At 51.3% G+C, this 27,886-nt stretch overlaps 2 protein-coding genes across 8 annotated transcripts; one reads left to right on the forward strand and one right to left on the reverse strand.

Annotated features, from left to right (window-relative positions):
* The first annotated feature begins 207 nt into the window (after nt 1-207).
* Zacn (zinc activated ion channel) lies at nt 208-2,097 on the forward strand. The gene is given in 8 exon segments (XM_059270752.1): nt 208-300; nt 352-486; nt 624-645; nt 770-872; nt 1,096-1,154; nt 1,157-1,264; nt 1,980-2,018; nt 2,021-2,097. Coding segments are annotated over 8 exon segments (636 nt in total).
* Nucleotides 1,940-21,613, reverse strand: Exoc7 (exocyst complex component 7). Of its 7 annotated transcripts, XR_009380790.1 has the most exons (22): nt 21,502-21,613; nt 21,283-21,348; nt 19,462-19,646; nt 19,159-19,264; nt 14,922-15,144; nt 13,950-14,117; nt 11,296-11,388; nt 10,430-10,498; nt 9,287-9,432; nt 8,903-9,055; nt 8,527-8,625; nt 8,117-8,179; nt 7,748-7,814; nt 6,997-7,035; nt 6,241-6,306; nt 5,879-5,999; nt 5,542-5,637; nt 4,646-4,709; nt 4,394-4,435; nt 4,156-4,289; nt 3,716-3,898; nt 1,940-2,127 (listed from the first exon to the last, which is right to left on the reverse strand). XR_009380790.1 is itself a non-coding variant. In XM_059272156.1 (21 exons), exons 1-21 carry the CDS (start codon nt 21,559-21,561, stop codon nt 3,796-3,798), a joined length of 2,163 nt encoding a protein of 720 aa, XP_059128139.1. In that variant the 5' UTR covers nt 21,562-21,613; the 3' UTR covers nt 2,814-3,795. The 7 variants fall into 7 exon arrangements, 6 of the variants coding, with proteins under 6 accessions (XP_059128139.1, XP_059128142.1, XP_059128141.1 ...); XM_059272156.1 differs by lacking the exon at nt 1,940-2,127 and having other exon boundaries at nt 2,814-3,898; XM_059272159.1 differs by lacking the exons at nt 1,940-2,127; nt 10,430-10,498 and having other exon boundaries at nt 2,814-3,898.
* Between the last annotated feature and the right edge of the window lie 6,273 nt (nt 21,614-27,886).

Below are 27,886 nucleotides of genomic sequence, written 5' to 3' on the forward strand. Positions count from 1 at the left end.
TGGAAATGGATCAGGAAAGGACACCCAGGCAGGTGCAGTGGCGGGTCTCTGAGCTTTCTTTGGGTGTTTGTGGAACTGGACAGGAGAAGTATGCTTAGTCCAAGGCCGAGCCCTGCACAGAGCAGCTGCCTCCTTCCAGTGGCTCAGTCCTCACAGGATGAGCTGAATGAAGGTTGTAGTTTAGACCCCGCTGCTCTGCCCAGTCTGATGATGGCTCTGTGGATCCAGCTCCATCTAGCCTTTCTCCAGCTCAGCATCAACCAGCTCTTGGTCCAGAAGACCAGTTCCCAGGAATCAGCAGTTGGTAGGTAGAGGGCTCAAGGTTTTAAGTGTTAGGACTCGGGTCCTGAGATAAACCTGACCTCATCCATCAACCTGGCTATCCTTCAACACCTGGGATTTCAGGAGGCCATCCAGATTCTGAAAAATGGGAGTGCGCCACTGCTAATAAGCATGCAGGTGTTTGTGTCCAATGTGTTTAATTCGGTGAGTGCCCTGATGATGCAGCAAGGCACAGGGCCTAGTGCCAAACTGGAAAGGGAACAGAATTCAGCCTTGGCTAGTGTTTGGGCTTCCTGCTGCCTGTCCCAGTGGCCAACCCAATGTGATGTTCTCCTCCCCAGCACAGTGCTGATGCTAAGGCTGGTGAGCTCCCACCTGGGGGAGGTAGAGGTGGGAACACATTCCAAACATTAGCTTTCATCAATATACTGAGTTTAAGGACACATATGTGGAGAACGAGGCTTCACTGGACTCCTTGTGTCCCTAGTCCTGGCTGCTCGTCTAACCTGGAATGTTAATGTGCATTCCCAGCATGCAGTCACACTGCCCTGGAATTCCCTCTGGACACCCAGACTCACATTCCAGGAAGTGTGTGGTAGGGATTTCAGGTAGGTACCACATAAGTGCCCCTCCTCCCCCTTCCATCTCCAGATGCCTCTCAGGGAACATTTTCCTTCTGGTGGCTACCACAGTTGCATGTGCAAAGAATCTCTCTAGCAGAGCCCTGGTGGGGCTGGCAAAACTGGGGGAGAGGTCTCCCCTGGCCCAGCACAAGAACGGGCTGGGCTCTGGCCATGGTGCTTCTCCCTGGAGGCTACGAGTGGACTGGAAGGTCCAAGACACATAAGCCTGAGTGGACCAGGATGGTCATGTGTAGTTAACTTGGCCCTAACCATGGAGATCAATTGTGACTTTGAGCTCCTCCATTTCCTCAGGGACCGCAGTGACCGTAGCCTCAGTTTCGACCCTTTCAGCAGCACTGGTGCTCACAGGGCCTGGGGTGTGAGACCGGGTGGGGTGTTAGAGAGGCTGGTCTCCAGTCTAGCCTGGACAGGGCTCTGTGACCTATCAGACCAGTGTGCACACACACATCCCCATCCCCATCCCAGCCATAGGGCAGCTGAATGGAGCACAGAGCAGCACAGAGTCCACACCTCCCACCAAATCAGTCCCTCTCCAGTTCCCAATCCCGCTGCAGTGTCACAGCCCCAGTTATCAGAGCTGTTCCACAAGAGCTGCTTCCTGTCCCTTCACTCTTCTCTCCCCCAGAACAACTGCTCTCCACAGCCAGGGCCAGGCTAGTGTCTGGGCCAGGTGTGCCAGACTTAGAGGCTCATCTCCAAAGGCAACGGAAGGGGCAGCCACCCAATACATATGCACGAAGTCACCAGATGTCACACTGGCAAAGCGTGCCCAGGAAAAACCATGGTTGCTGCCCCATGGGCCCTAATGTTTCTGATGTGAAATGGTGGACAAAGATGAATCTGCAATCACTTCCCTGCATGAGGTGCTGCCAAGTGCATTTATTGCCACAAGGAAAATTCATCTCTGAATCTAAGGCTCTTCTTTAACTGGAGGTCATCTGATGTGCTTCCAGAGGCTGTGAAAACCTGTGGATTAGCTCCCCTCCCATCGCCCTCAGAAGCCCGCAGCTTCAGTCTCTCCCTAGTTCACACTTGGCATCCTATCCCTTTCAGTGGTGGGGCTGGTGTTCCACACCCATGTGCAGGATGAGATTGTGTCAAGAGAGAACATGCAGTTGGTGACTTGAAAGCTCAGGTCCCACGCCAGCATCCCATGCCCTGCTCCAGCTGACACTTCTACCTGGGAAGAGGCTGGTAGAGCCTGGTGGAGGGGAGAGGGATGGTATATACCCAGAGGCATGGCAGTCTCCTTTCTGCCTGCTCCCTCCATATCCCAGGAAATGCCACTTTTTCCTTCCAAGCTGAACCTGAGGAACACAGGGCTCAAGTCGACCCTGGCCAGGCTGGTTTCCAGGGAGACACTGCTGTCAGCTGGTACGTGTGAGGGGCTGTTGCGCTGGAACCACTGAGCGCATGACCTACGAAGTAACACTGCTGCTCAGCTAGCTACCTTGCCTTCCACTCCTCCAAGGACAGGCTCTGCCCAGTTCTCCCAGTTCCCCTTCCTGCAATCCACTGCTCAGTATGACGCCCCCCGCCCCCCAGCCCCACCTAGTCACCAAGACTCAACAGTTCAGGGCCAGCCTCTGTCCCTTCATTGGCAGTTTACTTCTTCACCTGCTGCTGCTCTTCCTCTGCACCAAGGCTGCATCGAGATACACCTTGGAGACAAGAGCAGCCCCAACCCCGTGCCCAGAGTGGAAAAGAGTGACCTTCAGAAGAGCCCAGGACTAGTGTGGGAGGTAGGCAAGGGCTAGGCCCATCTGAGAGTGTGAGGTCACGAGGAATGAGGCGCTGGAGTAGACTTAACAGAGCAGAGGGATCAGCTGCACACTGACAGACCCCTCATGGTGGACAGGCTGGTCTGTAATAGGGTGGGGCCTAGAATACAGATTTAAGGGTGCAGCATAGTTCCTATAGCCAGGTGAGAGCTAGAACAGTGTCTCTAGAGAAACGTCAGCTCCATTCTCTAACAGGAGGCTCATGCATCCTGAGCTCCCCTCTCTGTGTATAAAAGCAAAACAAGCCATCACTCAAATGCACCGTTGAGGCCTGCCCTTCTTGACCATGGCTGTTCACTACCATCCTAAGTAGTACAGCCCAACTTTACCCTCCTGATCTCCCACGCTGCTCCTGAATTGCTCGCCTCTGTCCACTAGTTCCCTGTCCCCCATGCATTCAGCCTAAAGCCCCTGCAACCACTGCTGCATGGCCTGGGCCATGAGTACTGAAGCTGGGGACCAGGGAACAGATGACTGAGCGGCTGGCCCCACAGGGTGGGTCAGAACTCCTCCAAACACTTCTTGCAGTGTGCCAGATCCAAAGAGACCAGAGACAGAGCTCTCCTGCCTCTTGTCACCAGGGAATCCCAGGTGGTGGGACATCCCAGAGCACAGAACTGTGGACAATGAACTAAATCCAAGAGAGTAGGTCGACACTGACAGCCTTTCCCCTAGGTCTGCTGGCTGCCGTTTGGCCTGTTTTGAGCCTGCTCACATCTGTGGGCTGAAGAGGATGGAAGTAGGCCAGGGTGGAGTCTGCCGTCCCATTCTTGGTATCCACATGGCAGCTGGGGGCACCAGTCTCTGTCATCCTTGTCTTCTGCCTCAGAAGCCATCATGTGGCCCCTGCTGGGTACGCTTCCTTGTGAAACCCAAGTGTGAAAGGGGCCACATTCTGGGTGAGTGCTGGTTTGACAGGAGATGGGGGCCGCAGGGGAGATGCCAACACCAGGTCAGGGCTCCTGGGTGGGGCACAAAGGTCTCTGTTGCAAAGGACTTCAGACTCACCTGGCCTGGAGGTATGTTAACGCTGGTTTACCAGTCCAACAACGTGTGAGTGTGGTGGAACCAGGCAGAACATGGCAGGGTTAGGCAGAGGTGTCGAAAAGGCGATCGATCATGTCGCCCACCTGTTCCACACGGTACTTGATGTACTTCTCAGGGTTCTTGGTGAAGGGCACGCTGCCATACCTGACCAGGCACCATGGTAAGAGGTCAAGGGGGAGGGCATCACCACCCTCAGCCTAAGTGTCAGCATCCTTAACATTCTGCCCGGGTGCTAAGATGGCGGGGTGCCCTGAGTTAAGTCCCAAAGCCCAGAGCACCACACGTGCCGTTCTAATCCGTCGTAACTTTGTGTCCCCCCCCCCCCCCCCCCCCCCCGAGGAAGAGAGCATATAGGTCACCTGGAAAGCAGACAGCAGAGGGCCTGGGGGGGATGGGCTCACCTGTGCAGAAAGGCCCCATAGGTCTCCTTGACAATGTTTTTCTGAGCCTGTCGAATCTTGTCCCTCTGCTCTGTGTCTGGAATGGCCCAGGCCTTCTGAATCTTGCACAGCTCTTCAAGACCATCATTGAATCCCTGACCACCAAACAGGCAGGAAGGAGGGATCAAGAGACAAAAGCTTTGTGTCTATGCCGCCACAGTGGCAGCCGAAATCAGTGGAAGGGAGGGCCTCGACTCACCTTGAAACGTTCCTTAATCATCTGCCGCTCCTTGTCCCGGAGCTGGGGGTCCAGAGAGCAGAGGAAGGCAGCAGAGGAAGGCAGGCTCAGAGCAGGACAACGCTGTCCTCTCCTGCCCCCACCCTCTCCTGCTGCACTCATGGCCTCACACATCTCCACCTCACACCTCCAGAGAGACGCTTGTCCACTCTTCCTAAGATACAAGTATCACATCTCCTCCCCAATCCTTCCTGGCACAGGTCTTGGACTTACCTTGACTCCAGGCTGGAACACTGGTAGATTCTTCTCTGCGATATAATCGGTCACCTTTAACCAGCTGCCAGGGAGCAGGGAGAGAAGACAGAGAGGGACAGCTTCAGAGAGTTGCTTCTTCCCTAAAGTCAGCTGGCTTGTTTTCAAGTCTCTCAATCTACTGAAGGTGGGGCAGTAGGAATTATCTGGGTCAGGAGTAAGCAAAACAACAGAGATGCTCTCCTTGGGAACAGAAAATGTTTAAGCTGCTCGCTTTGACAATTAGGAACAGGAAGCAGAAGGCACTCAATAAACTGAACAAATGCTGCCGACCACAGTTCACATCAATATTGTGGCAAATTAAGATAGAGAAACAGATGGGAAAAGAAGGAGCAGAGAACAGATAAACAGGAAGGAAGTGGGAGACACTCAGAAAGAAACAGGCCAAGGAAACCAGAGGACCAGAGAAGTAGCCAGAACCTTTCCAAGTTCAAGAGCTCTCACAACCCCGCTGTTCGCTAGGGCTAAACATTGTTCATCTCTCTCTCTGACAGTTCACTTTTCAACTATTCTTAGCCATGACACTTGGCAGATCACTCTGAAGAGGCTATGTGGTTCCTGGGGAGCAGCTAGCAAAGGGAGGAGGGGAGAGCTTCTCTCTTCACCCATGAATTAGATTTAAAAAACAAGAAGAGAAAAAAAAATACTAGGGGCTTGCCTTAGTGGTAGGTCCTATACTGAACCTGTGCGAGGTCCTGGCCTTGAGCCCCAGCACTAAAAACAAACCCCGAGAGGAAAGCAAACGGTGGGTTACCTGTGACATCAGTCAGTAGCTGCTGGCCTCATGCTATGAGGGGGTTGAGCAGAAAGGGTGATGGGTTCAGGCAAGGACAGCAAGAGGGCTGGTGGCTGCTTACCTCCGCTGATAGGTCTGGATCTGCTGCTCGATGTGCTCCCGGTAGGAACGCTCAGCAGTCTTCTGGGTCACAGCCACCAGCTGGATCAGCTCAGACCTGGGTGAAGGTGGAAGAGAAAGAGAAAAGAAACTCCTGGGTCCCAGAAGTCACTGGCCTTGGCAGCAACACTGGGAAGGAGGCTTCTTTTTCGGAACCTTCCTAAGCTTGAAAGCAGAAGCATCCCTTGGGTGCTGACCGAGGAGACTAAAACACACAGGGCTAGGAGGCTATAGATGGTGCATCCAGCCCTGGAAGGCAGAGGTTGGCATGGCTGCCCAGCCGATGCAGGGCCACTTACTTCTCCAGGGACTTGAGGATGTAGTTGTAATTGTTATGTAGGAAGATAGCGCTTAATGCTGGATCCTCATACACCTTGGACTTGCTCAGTAAGTTCAGTTGCAGGTTACCCAAGACTTTGCCTATACAGAAAGATGGGGCCACTTAACCACAAGTGTCTGATCCAAATGATCCAACCACTAGGGTCTGACAACTGTTCCTTGTTCTTCTGACTCCCAGGCCTCTGAAGCTCTTCTCAACCCTTGGGTTCTGAACTAGGATGTAGGTTACTACTCCAAGGCCAGGACAGGGACCCAAGAATAGATGGACAGCACCGAGGCAAGAGATGAGGAAGACGGAGTGGGTTCTGCCAGTGAAACTCACAGATATAGGTGCTCAGCAGGCGCTTGCTGAACTCGGAGCTGTAGCTGGTGGCCGAAGAGCTGGTTTCTGAGAGGAAATGTGCTGTTACTGTGGTGGCAATGGCCAAGACCCTTGATGGCCCTTCCCACACCCCAGGGGAGAGGAGGGATTGTTGGAGAGGCCCTGGGCTTTGTGGGCAGGCAGGACTGCAGGAAGAGCCTAAGCAGAGATGGGCACCTGCTGAGCTGTAGGAAGCACAGTGGATTCTTTCTGGGTCCCAGGGCTGTCTTCCACAGTAATGGGTTAAGGAACCAGCCCATGAGAGCAGGCAGGCAGGTAGGAGAGGTGTGGGTCACCAACACCTTCCCAACCTTCTCAGCCTGGTCCCCAACCTAAGATGGGCAGTATCTATTAGATCCTTTTTACTTATTTGCCAACAGCAAGGGTATCTGGACAGGGTCACCCAGTCTTTCCACCTTCTCACAATCCCCCGATCCCCCCCCCAGCACAGAGACCAGATAATACAGAACGGAAGGCCAAGGGGAAAGGCTAGGCTAGCCAGGGGGTGTTCTTAGGGTGCTGGACCCGTTAGGGTGCTGCCTGGTTAGGCCTAGAGACAGAGGTAGCTGTGAAGGGAAGAGGGAGAGATAAGGGCACCCTTGAAGAACTCATGCCCCTCTGGCCTGCCCTCAGTGAGTCCTGAGAACTGGTCCCCTGGGAACCTCACCCACCGGCCTTTGGAGGGGAGGATGGGGCTGGGGGGGGCACACTGCTTACCTCGGGGGTCTAAAGGAATATTGTATGTGTCCCCAAGAACTACGGAGTGACAGGCAGTGCACACAGAGGGGGGAGGGGAACAGAGGAGGAGAAAGATGCAAAGTGCAAAAACCAGGTTAGAAATGGCGGTGCCACCCCGAGCCAAGCAGACCTCCCCCAGGACACCAGACACAGACAGCAGCACACACCAAGACAAATTAACTCAAGGCCAGAAAACACCCTGGAAAGTGCAGCTCAAGGGAACTGGCAGCTGCTTGGCTTCTTGCCCCCAAAATAAAAGCAAATGGAGGGTGCAGGACCTCCGTTCTTAGGTTGACCTAGATGAGCACTTTTCCTTACATGCCAGCCTCCCAAGCTCCGGTCCCATCAAGGGGCAGCAAGGAGATGGAGCAACAGAACAGGCAGACGATACAGGAGGGAGTGGAGAAGTACGGCAGTGTGGCGGGGCAGGACGGGCACCTGAGACCTGCAGTGCCCCCCAGAGTACTGACAGCCAAAAGAGCAAGCAAGGGTTGGGGTTCATAAGAACGTCAACAAACCCAGCCCTCCTTATGCTCATTCTCGAGACGTCCATGGGGCTGAGGGTCCCCCAAAGGCTATGCCTTAATCCCACTCCATGGGCTGCAGAAGACACTTCACCACACCCTGCCCTCACCCAGAGCAAGTTAGTGCCTCCTAGGGGCCTAACTCTATGTCCCCAGGCAAGAGGGGGCAGCAGGGCACAGGCAAGCCCAGCTCGGGTGTTGTGTACCTTGGGAGGCCAGCATGGCACCCGCTGTTTCCTGGAAGTCCAGAAGCTGCTGTAGGAAAAGGATGGCCTGGTGGAGAGAACAGACCCAAGAGGGTCAGGGTAGGCCCAAGGTAATGGCTTCCCACACACACCCTTTCCAACCAGGAGGGCAAGTCTTCACAGTGCCAAGAGCAACTGGAAATTTCAAGTGTTATCTTTGCACTCTGGCTGCCCGAGAGGCCCTGTGTGCTGCAGAAGCTAACCCTTCACCACCAATGACTGCTCATGAAGGCCAGGAGCTCTGGGCAGGCTGGGTTCCCACTGCTGGACCCCCAGAGCCTGAGCCCGAGTCTCTTCGCCCCCCTCCAGCAGTGCTTGAGTGGCACCTACGTTGCTTGTGAGCTCATGAACGGTGCCATCCTTGGGCATGTTGTATTCTTTGTCTGGGTCATTCTGTGGGAAGGGAAAAAAAGAACACCCTCTGAGTCCCAGAAAGGGCTCCCACAAGTAGCCCCTGGCTCATCCTGAGCCCTAGTCAGCCTGCCTATGGCGCCACCTCCTGGTACATGGGTGTTAGGCATTCCTTCAGCCTCAGAAGCTGAGCAAGACAAGGATGTCAGCCTCAGAGGGCTTCAGTGCCAGGGAAGACACAGAGAAGGCCAGAGGGTCTCTCCGGAAACCAGCAGCACAGGGGCTTTTCTACAGAGCAAGCCTGACTCTCTTGAAGGGCTGCTCTCTTAGGAGTCCCCAGAGCTCAGTGAGCAAGCCAGGCCTGAGGAAAGGGAAAGGGCTGCGGGCACCTTAATGTTGTCAGCGAAGTCTTCAAGTGCTTTGGCTCCAATGGTCTCCATGGAGGTGATGAGGCCAGGCAGCTTGTTCTTGGTGCTGGCAGCTGTGCCCTGAGGAAGGACATGGCTGACATATTCATCAGAGTCCAGCTCACTGCCCTCTCCAGGAAGCTGTAGGCCTAACTCCTTCTCCACCCTCACTCCAGAGGCTGCATTCTCCAGTTCAAGATTAGCTACAGCTCTTCCATTACCTTGTGAGCACCCTACCTTGTCCAATGCCTCTCAGGAGCCACCTCAGAAGAGAGGTAGGAGACATTGGAAGAGTTTCCCAGAACGAGTACAGGGAAGCCGAGTGAGAAAGGCCCTTAGGGCCTCCCAGCCCACATACCTGGAGCACCTGGTCAAACTCAGGCTTGGTCTGCTTGAGGTGCCTCAGGATGGGGAAGACTGTGAGCACTGTGGAGAAGTCATGGCGGATGATGGCTTTCCTGGCAGCAGACACGATGTTCTCCCCTTCAAGCATCAGCCCATCCAGTGCATCCTGGAAGAAGGATAAGGACCCTGCTCATGCAGGGGCAGAGCAGAGTTGGTTCCTAGAGACAGTCGGGGCACCTTGTGGGTGTGAAGGAGAGCCAACATGCTGTGAAGGATGGGGGAGGGGGTCATGACTACACCAAACAGAGTCGCGGGCAAGAGGTCTGCCCCACCCTCTTGATTCTGAAGTAAGTTACATGGGTCAGTGCTCAGAGCTGCAGGGTGAGCAGGTTAAGACCTGAATCAAGGAGTCGAAGGTTCTCTTCTGATGGTGCTCGGGGATGATGTCCATCAGTAGCTGGTATTCACTCTGGGCCAGCTTGACAAAGGCGCTGACACAGTGGATGTAGGCATCCGTCTCCACATCCAGCATGTCATCTCTCCCTAGAGGGACAGCAGTGCCCTGAGTGGCCGGTCTGGGAGGACCACGCACTCCACTGGGGTCTGAGTCTCTCGAGCTCCTGGGCTGAGCCCAGACCAGCAGTGAGTAGACAGAGGCAGACTACTGCTCTGGCAGGCCTGGGAGATGATGCCAAGTCCAAATACTGTCCTGGCATCGCTTTCCACTCAGCACGGGCAGTGTTTATGGCTCCAGTCAAACACTAGAGGTGGTGGGAGAAAGCTGGAAGGAAGGAAAACTCCTAGGTCTGAGGATCCTGAATTGTGCTTGGAAGAGGACAGTGTGGGATGGGCAGGTGGCAGTGTCTACTTTAAGGAGGGGAGTCACTGTGGTCCTTAATCTGGGAGATGGTTCTTATGAAGGTCATTACCAATCTTACCAGACCCTAAAAAGTGTAAGGGAGTAGTGGGCTATGGCCTCTGAGGCTGGCTGCTGTGTGTGTGTGTGTGTGCGTGTGCATGTGTGTGTGTGTGTGTGTGTGTGTGCGTGTGTGCGTGTGCGTGTGCGCGCGTGTGTGTGTGTGTGTGTGTGTGTGTGTGTGTGTGTGTGTGTAGAGGAGAGCTAAACAATCCAAGAAGAGATAAGTGAGCCGCAGAGAGGGAGGGCTTCTTGTTGAGCTGCCCCAGGAGCAGACAGCACCCCACTATTGGAGGATGGGCAGTGGCCCCAGGACAGAGCAGTCTGGTTTTATATGTTATGGATGGCTCCAAGAAGTGAGACACCCAGGCTCATGACCTCAGAGGAGCCACCTGCCCTCCTGCCTGCCTTCCAAGCTCAAGCTGCAGCTCCTCCTCTGGCCAGGCCCCGAGAGCCAAGCATGCACTCCCATCTCACAAGAGGCAAGGAGACCTAGGGCCCAAAGGAGACTGGAGTGGGAGCCGGGCCACAGGCCAGGCCCATCTTTAGAGCAGAGCAGGTCATCCGGGGGACTGCTTCTCAGGCAGCGTCAGCGGCTGCCCTGGGCTGGGCTACGGTACTCACCGGCCAGTGGCCCGTGCTTGTCGTTCCGGGCCTCGGACAGGTGCTTAACTCGGAAATCATGCTCGTGACCTAGCAAGATGTCAGCCGCACAAACACAAGCAGCGTTTATCCAGGGGCCAGGCAGCTGCCCCTTGGGGTGTGGGGAGGAAGCCCTTGATCTCCAGGAGCGGAGCATGAAATGGGGCACAGGGAGGGAGCACTGAGGATGACTCTGAGCCCCTCCCCTGCCTCAAACCCTGCTGGGAACAGCCGTTTCAAGCCTGACTCTCAGGGAGTGCTTTTTTTGTTTGTTTGTTTGTTTTTCCAACCCAGGGAGGCCAAGAGAAGGTGCATGGCTCCAGGGAGACTCATGAGAGCTGTCACTGCTGAGTGAATGAGGACAGGCCTCCTTTGCATCCCAGGGTGACTCTTTTGGAGGAGGTGGGTCCACCAATACAGCTGACCTGGCTATCCTCCCCTGACAGCAGAGAAAGGCCATGTCCTCCAGGCAGCCTGTCCCCTTAGATGCAAGAAGTTCCCTTTCTACAGAGAGGAGTAGCTGGGAGGTGTTGACCAACTTGGTCCTGCCCTGCTGATGCGGGCGTGAAAGGGCTGCCCCGAGACAATTTTCTCTGAGTTTACACAGGACACAGGACAGAGACAGGGAGGATGGACCTTAGGAAGAGCAGAGCCAGGCAGGACCAGGCCAGGGTCACGAAACTTGTCCTCGGGCCTGCTGAAACCTGAGGAGTATCAAGGGTTTGCCACCCCCACCCACCCCCTCAGGATTTGTCCCAAGGCCCTCCTGGGAGAGGCTCTGCCCCGCCTAAGGAGTGAGTGGACTCGCAGAGGAAGAGGGTGATGGAAAAGGGACACAGGGTGATTACCTTCCAGAGGAATGAGGTTAGAGCCCCCCTTTTTCCCATCTAGACCATGCTGGGAATACTGTTTCAGAAGGTTCTGAGCCTTACGGATCGTCCCTGTCACCAGAGCCACAGAGAGGAGAGAGGAAGACCTAGGAAATGAGTGAGAGAAAACAGCAGCAGCCCTCCACCTGCCCAGCCCGCACCCGCCCCAACAGCGAGCATGCCCCTCAACACCTCTGCCAGTAGGTCCTGCCAGGGCCACCAGATACCCTTAAGGATGGAGAGAGGAGAATGTGGCCAAACTCAGCCCTGGGCTCTGCACTGACCCTCAGTTCTGTAGTTGACTTCACTTTAAGAGGGACAGAAAAGACAAAAATAAGGTCATAAAGATCCATCAGGAAAAGTCAAACCTTCTACTGAGTGGCGTTTTAATGGAGTGGGTTAAGGCTTGGTGGCAAAGCTCTCACACTCAAGGGCAGGACAGGGCGACCTGGGGGTTTCCTGGAAACCAGCCTAAACTCCAGGCTGAGTTCCCTGAGCATGCTCAGTGTTGGGACAGAAGCCAAATAGCGGTCCAGGGCAGGCAGCCCTGAGGGGATTGGGGTTGGGAAAACAGGTCTAAGCTTCCTGGGGAGCTGCAACAGAGATGGAGGTTCCAACACCCAGAGGCAGAGGCCCCCACGCCCCAGAGGCACTCAGCCAACACAGCAATGGTAATGGACTGAAAAGCTTGGGAGGGGCCAACAGGAACCACCACCTGCAAGGCGAGCCATGGTAAAGGTGACATGCTCTTGCCATGGGGGAAAAAGAACAGTTAGTATCACAAGTGAGAACGATGCAAGGTGGCAGCCCGGCTTTCAGGGCTGCCAGCTCCTGGGAGTAAGACATTTTGGAACCCACAATGTGGGGACATAGGCAGCATGTCAGCCAGCAGGTACTGCTCCTAGGTAGCAAAATGTGCCAGGATAATGAGTCATCCAGGAGCTTAACTGTGCCGCCTTCCTGAGACTCCCTCCACCACACCTGAGCCCAGCAAGGCGGCTGTCCTCACAGCACCCACCAGCCTGGGCAGGCGGGGCGGGGTTCAGCTGGCTCATCTCTGTTTGTACCACACTGAAATTAGCTACTGGTAACTCTTCTTGGCAGGCCAGCTCACATCTGCTTCCCTCCTCAGTGAGCGAGCGCCCTAGTAATGAGTGAATCAGATTCCCGCCCCACTACCTACCCAGGAGCAGATGGACTGTGGGCTCAACAGGGACCTAACCAGCACACTGGCTGCGAGGAAATGGGGATGCTGACCTGGCAGCAACCGAGTCCAATTATAAGGGCAGATGCTGAGGTTGGTGCCTCATCACCAATGAGGCCATCAGCTCTTCTGTCCTCAGAGTGGGGACAGACGTCCAGAGGACCTGACTCCATCATCTTTATCTCAGTCTTAAATCCACTCACTCCTGCCAACTCCCAAAGCCCTACAGAACCACAGGGACCTCACAGACCTTTGCATCTCCATGACAAGGACAGATTAAGTTCATGGAGAGCCCTGAGGTTATATCCTTCATCCTGCAAGGCCAGTGGATACTGGGGCAGGGCAAACAGGGTTCTGGAGCCTCCAGTGGGCTCGTCAAAGAACCAGGAAGAAGCGAGCACAGAACAGCTGAGGCCCTGATAACCTCATGAACACAGCTCCTCCCCATATCAGGAGGGCACAGAGGTGGGCTGGCCGGCCATGCAGGCAGCTGTAGCCCAGCAGCGTGGGCCAGTAGAGTCACTGTTAGTAGCAAGTTCTCTACTGGGGCAGCCAGGACACTCACTGAAGGAAGGGTGGAAGACAATGCAATTCCTGCAGAGGCCACCAAGCCCTGAAGGCAGTCTCCCCTGGCCATGTCTCCAAACCTCAGCAAAGGCTGAAGAAGCAGGTGATGTAGTTGCTCTCTGAAGGGCTTGGGTGGGTTAGGACTGGGAAATGAGGGTATGAGCTCTACTCAAGGCCTACTGTTAGGAAAGCACGTTCCTTAGCCAGGCCTGCGCTGCAGCTGGAAGCCCAGGGTGGGCACCTCACTCCAGCCCACTGGCTTTCTCTCCCGGGACTACAGCAGTAGCCAACATCCTCTCTCTCCTGGGGCTGAGGTCAGCCTCTCTTGAGGTAGGGGACTGCCAGGCTGACAGAGACAGTCAGCCTGGAGCACAGGCTATACAAACGTGAGGTCAGGAGGAACGTATAGTGGGCTGGAGTCTCACTGTCCACACCTACCTCTACACCATGCCCACTTTTCAGCTATGGAGCAGTTTACATTGATCTGGCTTTCTGGAAGGCTGGGGTGCCTGCCTCTCCTCACCCAACAGGATCACATAGCAAAGGGAAGGAGACCTAGTAATTCACTCTGACCTATGGCCTCTGCCAGCCTGCCTCAGAGACAATTAAGCACACCAGTGGCCCTGCACCTCCCATCCCCCAAACCTTATGGAAATCACCCAGCTGCTGGGTATAAGAATCATAGGGCCTTTTGAGTAGGGGATATTTGTTCTATCCGGTGTCCCTAGGAGTCAGGTGACCATAGACATGGGCTATAATGCTGATATCAGAAGGCTGATATTGCTCACCCCAGAGTGGACAAAGACAACCCAGACTCCAGGGATCCCTTGGTAGGTTATTTAAATAGTCAGAGTGGGCTCACCTGGCCGCTTGACGGGCTTCTTGGTAGGTGTGTCTTTCCTCTTGTTGGGGATGGCAGGGGAGTAGGGAACCCCAGAGGAAGAACTGCTTTTGCGAAAATGCTCCTTTAGGCCTTTGATGGAGCGGTCCAGCTGGCTGGAGCGAATCTGGTAGTAGACATTCATGAAGTCTGGAGAGAGACAGGAACAGAAGTGTGCCCCAGGGCCCCTACACCTGTGTCATTCTGTACCGGGAAGCAGCAGAGTCCACGATGCTACGGGTTAATCTCTTCCTAGCACCTGCTCTGGCTTCTAACCACTCATGTGGCCTCATCTCAAATCAGGCAAAGTCTCAAAGGGAAAAACTATCCTCCAACAGAATAATTATGAGGCTGGGGTTCAAAGCCAGGAATTCCAGTATGCCAGGCAAGTACTCTTCTACAGAGCTATACCACCTTCCCTGTCAACTTGTGTTGGTACCATGTGGTTTTGTTGTTGTTGTTGCTGTTCTACGTTAGGGGAGGGTGCGAGGTGTAGGTATAGGTACAGGTTGCTTTCAGAGAACCTGAGTTCAGTTCCCAGTACCCACGCCAGGTGGCTCACTAACACCTATAACTCTAGTTCCATGGAGACGACTCTCATCTGGTCTCTATGGGCAGGTGCATGCATGTGACATATACTCACATAGACACACAACATACATGTAAATAAAAGGGAAATAAATCTAAAAAGAACCAAAAAACAAAAACAAAGGCAATATTCAGACTTTGTCAAAAGATGTGAGCAATGGCTGGGTATGTTAGTGCACACCCATAACCCCAACACTTGGGAGGCAGAGGCAGGAGGATCTCTGTGAGTTTGTGGCTAGTCTGGTCTACAGAGTGAGTTCCAGGACAACCAGAGCTTTATAGTGAGACCCTGTCACAAAAAAGAGAGAAAAGGTTGGGGAGGTGGTGGGAAAGCTGCCGTCCTTCTGGCAGAGGGAGCCCCCTCACCTTGGTTCCGGCCGTACTCCACCAGCCAGCGGGAGATGCGGACCACATCCTGGAGTACACTTTCAGGCAGGTGCTCCAGGGTCCCTTCTTCCTGGACCTCCAGTTCATCATCCCCACTGATCAGGTCCAGGATGAGCACAGGGGAGACGACCTTGCTGTGCCGGGTCATCAGACTGCGGAACTCAGACTCCAGCGACTCCTTCCCTCTCTCAAACAGTAGCTTCTGCCAGGACAAGGGAAGGAAGCCGGCTGCTGGTGCTGAGCTCTGTTCTGCAGCCCCTGCCCTCCCCGCCCTCGGGCCTCTGTGAGCCCCAGCCACTCCTCAACCCACAGAAGAAACACTGGGAAGCCTAGCTCGGCCATTTCCTTTCCTTCTGTGTCTCAGAACTGATGGTTGCCCCGGTTGTGGTGGCACACCTTTGATCCCAGCACTCAAGCAGAGGCGGGGGGATCTCTGTGAGTTTGAGACCAGCCAAGACAATACAGTGAGGCCCTGTCTAAAATAAACAAAAAATACTTGATGTTGACAAGTAAAACTCTGCTTAACAAGCATTAATTTATTATTTTCTCATTTTCACTGTTAATTTGTCTTCTAGTTAGAAAGGAATTTGCAAAAGAAAAAAGCAGGTATTGATGTGCTGGATAGTTTTATGTCAACTTGACACAAACTAGCATCATATGAGAGGAGGGAGCCTCAACTGAGAAAATGCTTCCATAGATCAGGCTGTAGGCAATAGGGCATTTTCTTAATTAGTGATTGATGGGGGAGGGCCCAGCCCATTGTGGGTGATGCTATCCCTGGGCTGGTAGTCCTGAGTTCTATAAGAAAGCAGTCTGAGCAAGCCATGAGGAGCAAGCCAGTGAGCAGCACCCTCCACGACCTCTGCATCATCTCCTGTCTCCAGGTTCCTGCCCTGCTGGAGTTCCTGTCCTGACTTCCTTCAATGATGAACCACAATGTGGAAGTGTAAGCCCAATAAACCCTTTCCTCCCCATGTTTTGGTCATGATGTTTCATCACAGCAACAGAAACCCTAAGACAGTTGGATTATCTCAAATTAGTGTCAAGGGTTATCAATAAGAAAGTCAAAATAATGACTGAGAAAATATTTACAAATCATGTATCGAAAACACAGAAGAGACTTCAAAACAAATGTCCACACTAAAATACAGACCCAAAGGTCAACACAGCCTCATTCACAATGGACAGGAAGTGAAGACAGCTCTAGTGGCCATCAAGTAGAAATGGCTAAACAAGTGTGGGCCATCAGATCGGCCAAGATGGTTCAGTGGGTTTGGCATCTGCTGCTGAGTTTGGAAGGAGAAAGGAACCTCCTGTGAATTGTCCTTTGGCTTCCACATACACCATCGCACAAATGAAATGAATAAACACATTTCTTTTCTTTTCTTTTTTGGTTTTTTGAAGCACGGTTTCTCTGTGTACTTTTGGTGCCTTTCCTGGAACTCACTCTGTAGACCAGGCTAGCCTCGAACTCACAGAGATCTGCCTGCCTCTGCCTCCCAAGTGCTGAGATTAAAGGCGTGTGCCACCACCGCCCATAAACACATTTCTTAATGTTGTATATCTATATCATTTAGCAATAAAAAGGTATGAAATACTGAATTGATACAGTATGCTGCAAATCGATGAACCTTAAAAATATTACACTAAGCTGGGCAGTGGTGGCACACACCTTTAATCCCAGCACTCAGGGAGGCAGAAGCAGGCAGATCTCTGTGAGCTCTAGAACAGCCAGGACTACACAAAGAAATTCTGTCTTGGGGGCTGGAGAGATGGCTCAGAGGTTAAGAGCACTGCTTGTTCTTCCAAAGGTCCTGAGTTCAATTCCCAGCAACCACATGGTGGCTCACAACCATCTATAATGAGATCTGGTGCCCTCAAGAAACTCTGTCTTGAAAAAGAAAAAAGATCAACAAAAACACACTACGATAAAACAAAGAAGCCAAGGCCTAGGAAGACAGGCCAGCTGGTAATTTGTTTGCTCTGTAGGCATGAAAACCTAAATTCTATTCCTAGCACCTACATGAAGAGATAGGTCTGAGACAGATGTGGTGCCATACACCTTTAACTCCAGCACTTGAGAGACCGAGCCAGGCAGCTCTCTATATAGTGTAAGAAAGTAAAGCCAAGACCACCGGCTAGTTACCACATAACAGTATCACATAAATACCCTCATTTCTGACATAGGCCATGACAGAAGGGAAGGGGGTAAGTCTGCTCCTAAGCAAAGGCCTTCTGGGGCTGGGGCTGGGGCTCTGTAGTAGACAAGGCTGGGCTCTGTGCTAGACAAGGCTGGGGCTCTGTGGTAGACAGGGCTGGGCTCTGTGCTAGTAGTGCTTGCCTAGCATGTGGAATGGATCTGATACTTAGCACCCTCAACCTCCAAAAGGGGAACCAGTGACAGGATGAGGGTGCAGGGTGGCCCTCCCCAAGTACCCCTTACTTCTCTAGATACTGTGGAGATACTCTGAAATGTGGTGATATTTTGTTTGTGCTCTAACAAATAAAGCCTATCTGGAGATCAGAGGGCAGAGCCAGCCACCAGTTAGCCATAGAGGCCAGGCAGTGGTGGCGCACACCTTTAATCCCAGCATTTGTGAGGAGGAAACAGGAAGTGATATGGCTGGACAGAGAGAGGAAGTGATAAGCCGGGGTGGAGACAGGAGCTTGCCCCCTTTCAGTCTGAGGATTCCTAGAGGTAAGAAGTCTTTCTATGGCTGGCTGCTCTGCTTCTCTGATCTTTCAGTTTTCACCCTGATATCTGACTCTGGGTTTTCATTATTAAGACCAATTAGAATTTGCACTACAAGATATGGCCTCTGCCCTGACCTTTGCCCTGTGTACAACATCTTCCCCCACATACAGCAGAGAACCCTCACTCCCAGCATTCCCCATTTTTATGATGATCTAATGACCTAAAAATTTAAACACACAAATACGATGCAATAAGAGCACATAGACTCAGGGTTCTAGAATTGTCGAATCCATAAACAGGAAGTAGAAGAGAAGTTAATCAGATGCTGGAGGGAAGGGCACTGTTGTAGGAATTTAGCAGAGTCGCCGTATCTGGGGTAGACATTAGAATGAACAGCTGTTTTCTAGAAGTACTTTGACCTTGAAGAATCCTTGTGGGAAACAGTGACTGTTTCCCGGGATGTGTAGAAATGTTTTACTGAGTACTTACAAAGAGTGACAACGGCAACACTAATGTTTTGGTTTGGGTTTTTGAGCCCCTGATGGCTTCACATTTACAGTAATCCTCCTGCCTCTGTCTCTCTAGTGCCAAGAATACAGGTATTTGTCATCACGCCTGGCGGAAATGGTCAATTTTATGTGATTTATTTGTTCATTTTGCTTTATGGCTTTGAGACAGGGTTTTACCATGGAGCTTCGGCTAGCCTGGAATTCACTATGCAGCCCAATCTGGACTTACAGCAATCCTCCTGCCTCAACCTCCTGAGTGCTAGAATTACAGGTATGAGGCACCATGCTAGGTATAGGATGAGTTTTTTACCATAGTGAAGAAACCACCAATGGATATATGAAAATCAAATGTTAAACTTACATTTGAAATTTAACTAAACTATAAAAGTATGGTAAGAAGTTATATCTGTAATTCCCGAGGCACAGAACCTAATGCCTACATTTTGAATACTATGTATCATCTTTTTTTTTTTTAAAGACAGGATTTCTCGGACTGGAGAGATGGCTCAGCGGTTAAGGGCACTGGCTGCTCTTCCAGAGGTCCTGAGTTCAATTCCCAGCAACCACATGGTGGCTCACAACCATCAATAATGAGATCTGGTGCCCTCTTCTGGCCTGCAGGCAGACACACAGGCAGAACACTGCATACAAAATACAAAATAAATAAATCTTAAAAAAAGAAAGTTCTATAAAAAAAAAAAAAAAAAGACAGGATTTCTCTATGTAGCCCTGGCTGTCCTGGATCTCACTCTGTAGACCAGGCTGGCCTCGAACTCACAGAGATCCGCCTGCCTCTGCCTCCCAAGTGCTGGGATTAAAGGCATGTGCTACCACCGCCTGGCATATCTTATTCTTTCATATACTTTCTTAATATTTTGAGATAGGTTTCACAAGTTCTAGGCATGAGTCACCACACCTGGCTTCAACATACTTCTTTAAACTAGTCATGTGTCCCTCATGAGACTAGGGATTGATGTCCCATATGTCTCACACTAGCCCACTGATTCCTTACCACTTTGTTGAGCTCTGGACTGTCTGGGCTATTGTCCTGAAAATATTCCACAGCCTTCTGGATTTTGGCCATGCTTCCCAGGTATTCTTCCAGCCTACCTGTGGGGCTGGGAAGGAAAAAACGCTGGGTCAGCCTTGAAGGGTGGGGTCACACAGATGGACTAAAGAGCATGGTATGCCGGAGGGGAAGAGAAGGAATATCCTATGAGAGACTCTAGGCTCAGACATGCTTTATCCCCCTTCTAGGGCCTAGAGCCACTGGTCCAGGAGACAGTAGTTATGTGGCCCTCGGCATGCATCTCACCCTTCTCTGATGACCTTCTCAGTGTCACTGGCCACATGGTAATAGCTGATGACATGGTCCAGACAGGATAACGTCTTTTCGACATTCTCCTGCAGCCTCTGCAGATTTTCCGTCTGCTTGTGTACAGGGATGATGGAGTTCTCCAGCTTCATGAGACGGCTCTCAAAGGATGACAGGATAGACACCTGCAGGAGGACAGCCTCTGGCTCGCAGGTCTCAGGGCTATCCTGGCATCTATCTTTTCTTGGCTTTCTAGACAGTAAGCTACATCTAGGAAGGAACACAGCTGACTTGTTTGCTGCTACTGTGTCCCTAGTTCGGTACAGCGAGTGTGATTCAAGATAAACTGTTGAAATTTCATTTTTTAAAAAATTTATTTATTTTTACGTACATTGATTTCTTTTTTTTTTTTTTTTTCCCTGCATGAGTTACAGCCAGTTGTAAGCTGACATTTGGGTGCTGGAAATAGAACCTGGGTCCTCTGGAAGAGCAGGTGGTTCTTGTCTTAAGGCAAGAAAAACATCAAACTAATTCTTCCTAAGATAACCACCCCCAGGGAGCTGGAGAGATGGCTCAGCGGTTGAGAGCATTGGCTGTTCCTGCAGACGACTCGAGTTCTGGTCCCAGAACCCACATCACTGCTCACAACTTAACTGCCTTCAACTCCAGTTCCAGAGGGTCCCACGCCCTCTTCTGGCCTCTGAAGGCATTCTTGTCTACCCTTTAAAGCCCAGTCTCAATTTCTATTCTCTCTGAAGTTTTCCTAGACTTAACAGAAAGTAGCTTCACGAAGAGAAGTCTCAAATACATGGCTATTACTTTAAAAACCGCTTTCCCTGCCTGGTGGTGGTATCACACACCTTTATTCCCAGCTCTCGGGAGGCAGAGGCAGATGGATCTCTGTGAGTTCCGAGGCCAGCCTGGTCTACACAGTGAGTTCCAGGAAAGGGGCCAAAGCTACACAGAGAAACCCTGTCTCGAAAAACCAAAGGAGGAGGGGGCACCCGCTTTCCCTAAGGGTGAATCTCATTTAAGAAGTATACAATTTTATTATTGTGTGACTAAACACAAATGCAAGTTTGTATTTACTCAATTTGTGTTCCAGTTTCCTCTAAGAATAAAGAAGCAAGCCAAGTGGTGGTGGCACATGCCATTAATCCCAGTACTGGGTTGGCAGAGGCAGGCAGATCTCTGAGTTCAAGGGCAGTCTGGTTTACAAATCGAGTTCCAGGACAGGGCTGCACAGAGAAACCCGTCTCGGGGAGAAAAAAATAAATAAAAGCACTTTTAAAGCACCAATCATATACCAGTGTGCAACATGCATCGGTTCACAGACCCCTTCACAGACACACTGGGAGGCTGTCGTTGCCTGTTTCAGCAAACGAATTAACCAAAACTCAAGTCTTGCCCGCCAAGAACCACATAAATAAGCTGTGGGACAAGGGCTAAATCTAAGATCCATCAGCTCTCTGAGACGGTTCTATCACGAAAACCCTTTGGGACTTCGCTGTCTCGGTAATCTCACTGAACCAACCTTCCAGGCGAGCATCCATACTTGACTTGACAATGACACGGGGCCAGTACCAGCCCATCTACGGAGTATCACTAAATGTTTGCAGAAGGACAGACAGCAACAAGTCCAGACCAGCGGTATCTGCGGTGAGGAGACTAGGGAGCGGAAGTGCCCATCACCGCTAGAGAAGCCCACACGTTACCACCGTTGCTACCCACGCTGGACTCAGTCGCCGGACCCGTCCGTCACAAGCCCCTGCTCTGGGTCCCGGGGCCTGTCTGCGGCCTTCCAGCTGAAGGGCTACTCACCATGTTCTTAGTGAGCTGGTCGCTCTTCTCCAGGCTGTCTCGGATGAAGGACAGCGTCTCCTCCTCCTGCGCGGAGTGGAGAGGAGATCATCACCCCCAGCCGGTGGAGAATGGGGACCACCGCCGCCCGACCCCACGGCCTACCCTCAACCTCACTTCTCCTTCCACCCCCGCAGTCGATGCCCTGGCACCCTTCCTTCACTTTCTACCCTGCCTCACCTTCTTCAGTTTGTCCTCGATTTCCCGCCGCCGGGCGGAAGCCTCCTGCGGGGGAATCATCGCAGCGGACAGCGAGGCTCCCACTGCCCGCTGACTTCGCTCAGAGGCCCGCTCGGCTTCCGTCCCTGTCACACCCACTTCCGCCCTCGGTCCCGCCCCCGGACGCTCTGGTGGCGCCATGTTGGGAGTGGCAGGCGGAAGTATATACCTGTCGCAACTGGAGAATGGGCTGCGGGCTGAAGCCATCTTGAGTGTGGCTGGAAGTGCGTCTCTCCTGGGGTTTAGAACGTTCCCCTGAAGGCTGAAGGTGCTCTGCTGGCTTCTTTGAAAGACAGACTCTTGCTGGAAGTGCTGGCTCCCAACACTGGGAGACTGAGGCAGGAGGTCATTCACGAATTCGAAGCCAGGTTGAGTTACGTAGTAAATTTCAGGCAAGCCTAGGCTACAGTCAGACTGTCCCCAAACCAAAAAGCAAGCAAACAAAAAATACACCTGATTTATTTATTTGAGACAGTTTCTCTGTAGTTTTGACTGCTATGTAGACCAGGCTGACCTCTGCCTATCGAGTGGAGAGGAGGACATCAAGGATTAAAGGTGTGCACCACCACACCCAGCTCACCTGATTAAAAAAAAAAAAAGTTTAAGACATTTGTTTTTGTGTTTATGTGTGAGTGATCGTGCACGTGCTATGGAGTGGGTATACAAGTTGGAGTCAGTTCCTCTCCTCACCTGTAGGTCCCAGAGGGATTGAATTCAGGTGTCAGTCTTGGTGGCAAGTGCCTTAACATGCAGAGCTGTCTCACTAGCCCATGGCTTATTTACGTATTCTTTTTTTTTATTGTGTTTTGCCTACATGTACAGTCACTTGTGTGCCTGGTACCCTGGAAGGCCAGAAGAGGGTGTCTGATCCCCCTGGAACTGGAGTTACAGACAGTTGTGAGCTATCATGTGGGTGCTGGGAACTGAACCCGGGCCTCCTAGGAGAGCACTATGTGATCTTAACTGCTGAGCCACCTTTCCAGCTTGCCAGCCCCTGATTTGTGATAAAAGTTTGGATGAGGTGACGGATTTGTTTCCCCAGATCACTTGTTAAGGATCATGTCTCTGAGACTGGATTCCACACGGAGTAGCTCACAGTAGACACCTGCCAACCATTGGCTCCCCTGGTGAACCAGGAGCTTTGGGATCTGCCCTTTGGTTCTTGTTTTGTGACTGAGCAGGTCTGTGTGCCTGCAGAGCGAATGCTCTCCTCTCCAGAGCTGCTGGTCTTTGGCTCTTCCAACCTCAACTTCTGGGGCCCTGGGGAAGGAGAAGTCAGCGGATCAAGGCCCTTGTGGAGCTGGATCCTAACCAGTTCTTGCAAAACCTACTGTTATCCCTCCCTTCCCGGCTGCCCTTTCTTTGGCCCTGTTAGTGGTGTGTGCGTGACATTTTTTGTTGGTGTCTGTGAGTCACGCATCCACGTCTGGGAAAATAATCAATTAGGCATGTGCAAAGGCTGAGAAGGTTCTGAAGTGCGAATCTCCCTAACAAAAAAAAACAAAGGGAACGGTCCACCACTCTGGCAAGGGCATGTCTTCTGCTGGGACAGGAGGACAATTTTAGGCCTCCTCAGTCACCACTGTGAAGGTGATGAACTACCCAGGAGGTACAGCCTTGTTGCAGTGAGAGAAATCAAAAGGCAGTTAGTTCCTGTGTGAGGACCTGTGTGTGTGAGGACCTGTGTGTGTGAGGACCTGTGTGTGTGAGGACCTGTGTGTGTGAGGACCTGTGTGTGTGAGGACCTGTGTGTGTGAGGACCTGTGTGTGTGAGGACCTGTGTGTGTGAGGACCTGTGTGTGTGAGGACCTGTGTGTGTGAGGACCTGTGTGTGTGAGGACCTGAGTGAGAATGCCCAGGACAATTTCAGTAAGATGATCCTTAGGCAGTCTGAGAACGGTGTGTGTGTGTGTGTGTGTGTGTGTGTGTGTGTGGTGGGTGAGGAGATAATATATTTAGGAACAGAGAAAGAGAATGGGAGGGCTAGTGGGCCATGGGAGGAGTAGCTTACTGGAGTAGTGCTTACTCTCTGAACCCCTGAACATAACCTATGGGAAAATACTGATGACATTGCCCCATGGGTCTCAGAAAGGAACCTTTTGTATTTGTCAACTAATAAATGTTCCAGACTTTATACAATATCATCAGCTTTCTTTTGTGTGCATAAAGAAACTGGAGACGTAGCTCGGTTGTGGAGTGCTTTTGGAGTATGCAGGAAGCCCAGAGTTTGATCCCTAGCACTGCCTCTAAACCTAGAGCTTGAAAGGTGGAGGCAAGAGGCTCAGAAGTTCAAGGTCAGGACTGGGGAGTTGCCTCAGTCCAGTTGGGAAAGTGCTTGTCACTCAAAGTGTGAAGACCTGAGTTTCATCCCCAGTACCCACATTAAAAGCTGGCCATGGTGGTATAAGGCCTTAAAATCCCATGCTGGGGAGATGGAGACAGGTGGGTGCCTAGGGCTCCCTGGCTGGCCATGGGCCAGGGCAGTGTAATCAGTGAGCCCCGGATACCAGTGAGAACCAGTGTACACACACACACACACACACACACACACACACACACACACACATCCATGAAGTTCAAGGTCACCCTTGTCAACATAGCCTGGGATATGAGTCCCTACCTCAAATTAAATAAATGCTCACTTTGGACCTAACTTAAGCCCCACAAGAAGGCTGCATGGGCCTTTCCGCATGTTTTTCAAATGTCCTGGATGTCTCAGTGCAATTTGGCAGCTAACTGCCAAGCCCTGAGAGCCCGCTGTTTGCACATCCGTCTTACAAGCACCATCCTTGCATTATCTCTTGTAATCCTGACAGCACACTAGGAGTCAGGACCAGCTGTTGTCTCCCTCCTGAGGTGGAGGAAGCTCTGGCTCTGTCGGCTGTCCTGAGTCAACACAGCTGGCTCCAGGAGGGGGCAGCTGAGGCGGGAGCCGCTGCTCCGGCTACATAGCTCAGGAGTTTGATCGCTAGCCTGCAACATTGCCAACCTGACTTTCAAGGAAGTCCATTATGAAAAGCAGGTTATGTTTATGATAACTGTAACCACTGAAAAGTGGACAGAATCAGAAAAGAGGTTGAATTGCTCTCATTCCAATGCCTGGCATGTATTGACAAGTAAACATTAATTCAGTAAAACTTGTAAATCTCCAATCATATTCAATCCAAAGCAAGCTATGCAAAGATGCCAATCATAGCCCAGTGCCCTACTGGCCACTCACAGAGAATCTCTTCCTGGAGGAGGATGGCCTGGAAGAAGAGAGAAAGGAGTAGGAGCTCCTCCCGCTGTGGTGTGTTCTTTAACTTCCTAATTCTAGGCTTTGTGCTCCCCGGGGAATCAACTGTGCAGTTTCTCCAAATTAAATGTTACCTGACCCTGTAGCAAAAATGAAAATGCATATATATTTAAATAATAAGAGATAGAGTCTTGTTCTGTAGCTCTGGTGGACCTGGAACTCATTAAGTAGACCAGGCTGGCCTAACACACACACACACACACACACACACACACACACACACACACACACACATTTTAAAAAGCTTGTAGCCAGGCAGCGGTGGCACATGCCTTCAATCCTAGCACTCGCACTTGGGAGGCAGAGCCAGGCAGATCTCTGTGAGTTCGAGGCCAACCTGATCTACAGAGCAAGATCCAGGACAGGCACCAAAACTACAGAGAAACCCTGTCTCGAAAAACAAAAAAAATAAAAATAAAAAAGCCTGAAGGTAAATTATATGTTGTGTGTTTTTCTTCATTTAAAAGCAAGTCTGACCATCTTGTTTATTATTCATATTTTTCTGTGAAATAATGTTCTTTGTCCCTTTTCTATAATGCTATTCATATTTTCTTGTTGGTGTTCAGAATTCTTTAGATATTAAAGATGTTAGTCACTACTTACAGGAAAACTTTTTCCTTCTATGTGGCTGTTCTTTGTTGGTGGTATTTTTCTCTGCTAGAGTGTTAGATGTTTAAGATTTATTTATTTGTGTGAGTGTATTTCCGTGTGTGTGGGTGGATGGGTACAGTCTCCTCGGAGGCTTGAGAGAGCATCCCTTTGATGTTTGTGTGAGACAGGCTCTCACTATGTAATCCTGGCTGGCCTAAAACTACTCTGTAGATCAGGCTGGCTTCAAACTCACAGAGGTCTACAACCTCTCCCTGTGCTGGGACTAAGGTGTGTAATGTACCTTCAACTTGGCCCATCCCTTGGAAGCAGGGTCTTACCCTAGATCGGGGATTTGCATTTTCTTGACTAGACTGGAAGCCAGAAAGTTCCAGTGACCCTCTGCCTCTGTTCCTCCCTGAAGCTGGGATTATAGGTGTAGCAATGATGCCCGCTTGTTATGTGGCTGCTGGGATCCCAACTCTGGTTTTCAGGATTGCACAAGTGCTCTTAGCCACTGAGCCATCGCTCCAGCCCTTAATTTTATTTATCCATATTTGTGAGATTTTTAAAATGCAGAACCTCATGTAGTCCAGGTTGAAACTCCAACTTACTGTGTAGCCAAGAATGACCTTGAATTCCTGCTCCTCTTGCCTCTACCTCCCAGTGCTAGGATTGCAGATGAGCCACCATACCTGGTTTCTAGTATTTTCTTTCCAATGCTTACATCATTGAACTATCTGAATTTTCTCCCTGGTGGAAATCCAATTGCTCCAGTACCATTTTCCTCAGTAATTCATGATCACCTGTGATTCAAAATGTTACCTATAGCATGAATTAAGGCCCCAGAGGTATTTGGACCTTTTCCTGGGATTTGCTTTTGCTCTCGGGACAAGCACCAGCAAGAAAACCGACAGACTAACACAGCTTGAGAACTGAGTTATACATCTAACATTAGCAGGAAGAGCCTTCCTTGGACTTTTGTTTCCCAAAACACAACTTCCTAGATTTTATCCTTGTTTTGTTTTGTTTGAGACAGGGTTTCTCTGTATAACAGCCCTGGCTGTCCTGGAACTCACTTTGTAGACCAGGCTGGCCTCAAACTCACTGAGATCTGCCGGTCTCTGCCTCCTGAGTGGTGAAATTAAAGGCATGCACCACCACTCCTGGACTAGATTTTATTCTTTTTTTTTTTTAAGGTGCATTTTGTTTTGTTTTGTGTTTCTTTGATGACAAAAGATATGTAGCTCAGACTGCCCCCAAACTAGAGATCCTCCTGCCTCAGATTTGAGATCGCTGGGATTACAGGTGTGCACTGACTTGTCAGGTGCACTTTGAACTTGTGTTTATGGCCAGCAAGATGGCTCAGTGGGTAAAGGGCACCTTCTCCCAAGCCAGAGGACCTGAGTTTGGTCCCCAGAATCCACACGGTGGAAGGAGAGAACCAACTCCTGTAAACTGTCCTCTGATCTCGACAAACTGGTGGTGGCACACGCACACACACCAAGAATAAATAAGAGTAACTAACATTTTGAAATGTGTGCTTACAGCTACACATTGAGTTCTCTGAGCAAAGTGGTTTGAAATCAGATCCCCCAAGTGTAGGGGACATCTCGATAGGAATCATGCCTCCTTAAGGGATGGAGCAGGAAACATACCCCTCGTGTGGGAGGGCTGAAGAGCCTGACCATTGTCCCTGTGTTGTCTTTGACAAGGCAGTGGAGTGGGGCTCCAAGGCTGGAAGAGATCCCTAGACTTCACAGGCAGGAGCTGCAATGGAGGAGGGCCAGGCCAGTGGGCGCCTGCTTGGGGTAATATTTTGTTGTGCTCCAATAAAACTTGCCTGAAGATCAGAGGACAGAGCCAGCCACAGAGTTAGCCACAGAGGTCAGGCAGTGGTGGCACACACCCTTAATCCTAGCACTCGGGAGACAGAGATACGTCTGGATCTCTGTGAGTTCAAAGCCATCCTAGAGTACAGTCTAAAAGAAACAGCCAGGCAGTGGTGGCACACATCTTTAATCCCAGCACTTGAGATTTCGTGCCTTTGCTACCAGTATTTGGGAAGCACACACGCCATTAATCCCAGCACTTGGAAGGTTGAGACAGGAAGTGATATGGCTGGGTGGAGAAAGGCATATAAGGCGTGAGGAGACATGAACTAGAGGCCCTTTTGGCTGAGAACTCAGAGGTGTTCAGTCTGAGGATTCATGGAGACAGGATCTTCTCTTTTCAGCTGAGGAGTTGGCGAGGTGAGAAGTGGCTATGGCTTGTTTCCTCTGATCTTTCAGCATTCACCCTGATACCTGCTGGCTCTGGGTTTTTATTATAAGACCAATTAGGATTCGTGCAACACCTGCTGGAAGGATCAAAAGCAATTAGAGCCACTCTCTTCACAGATGACTGACACAAGGAGGAAGTCAGCCTGGCCACTGGACTGATGGTATCACCATGGTAACCAGG

The sequence above is a fragment of the Peromyscus eremicus genome, chromosome 8a, assembly GCF_949786415.1.
Source record: "Peromyscus eremicus chromosome 8a, PerEre_H2_v1, whole genome shotgun sequence".
Lineage (NCBI taxonomy): Eukaryota > Metazoa > Chordata > Mammalia > Rodentia > Cricetidae > Peromyscus > Peromyscus eremicus.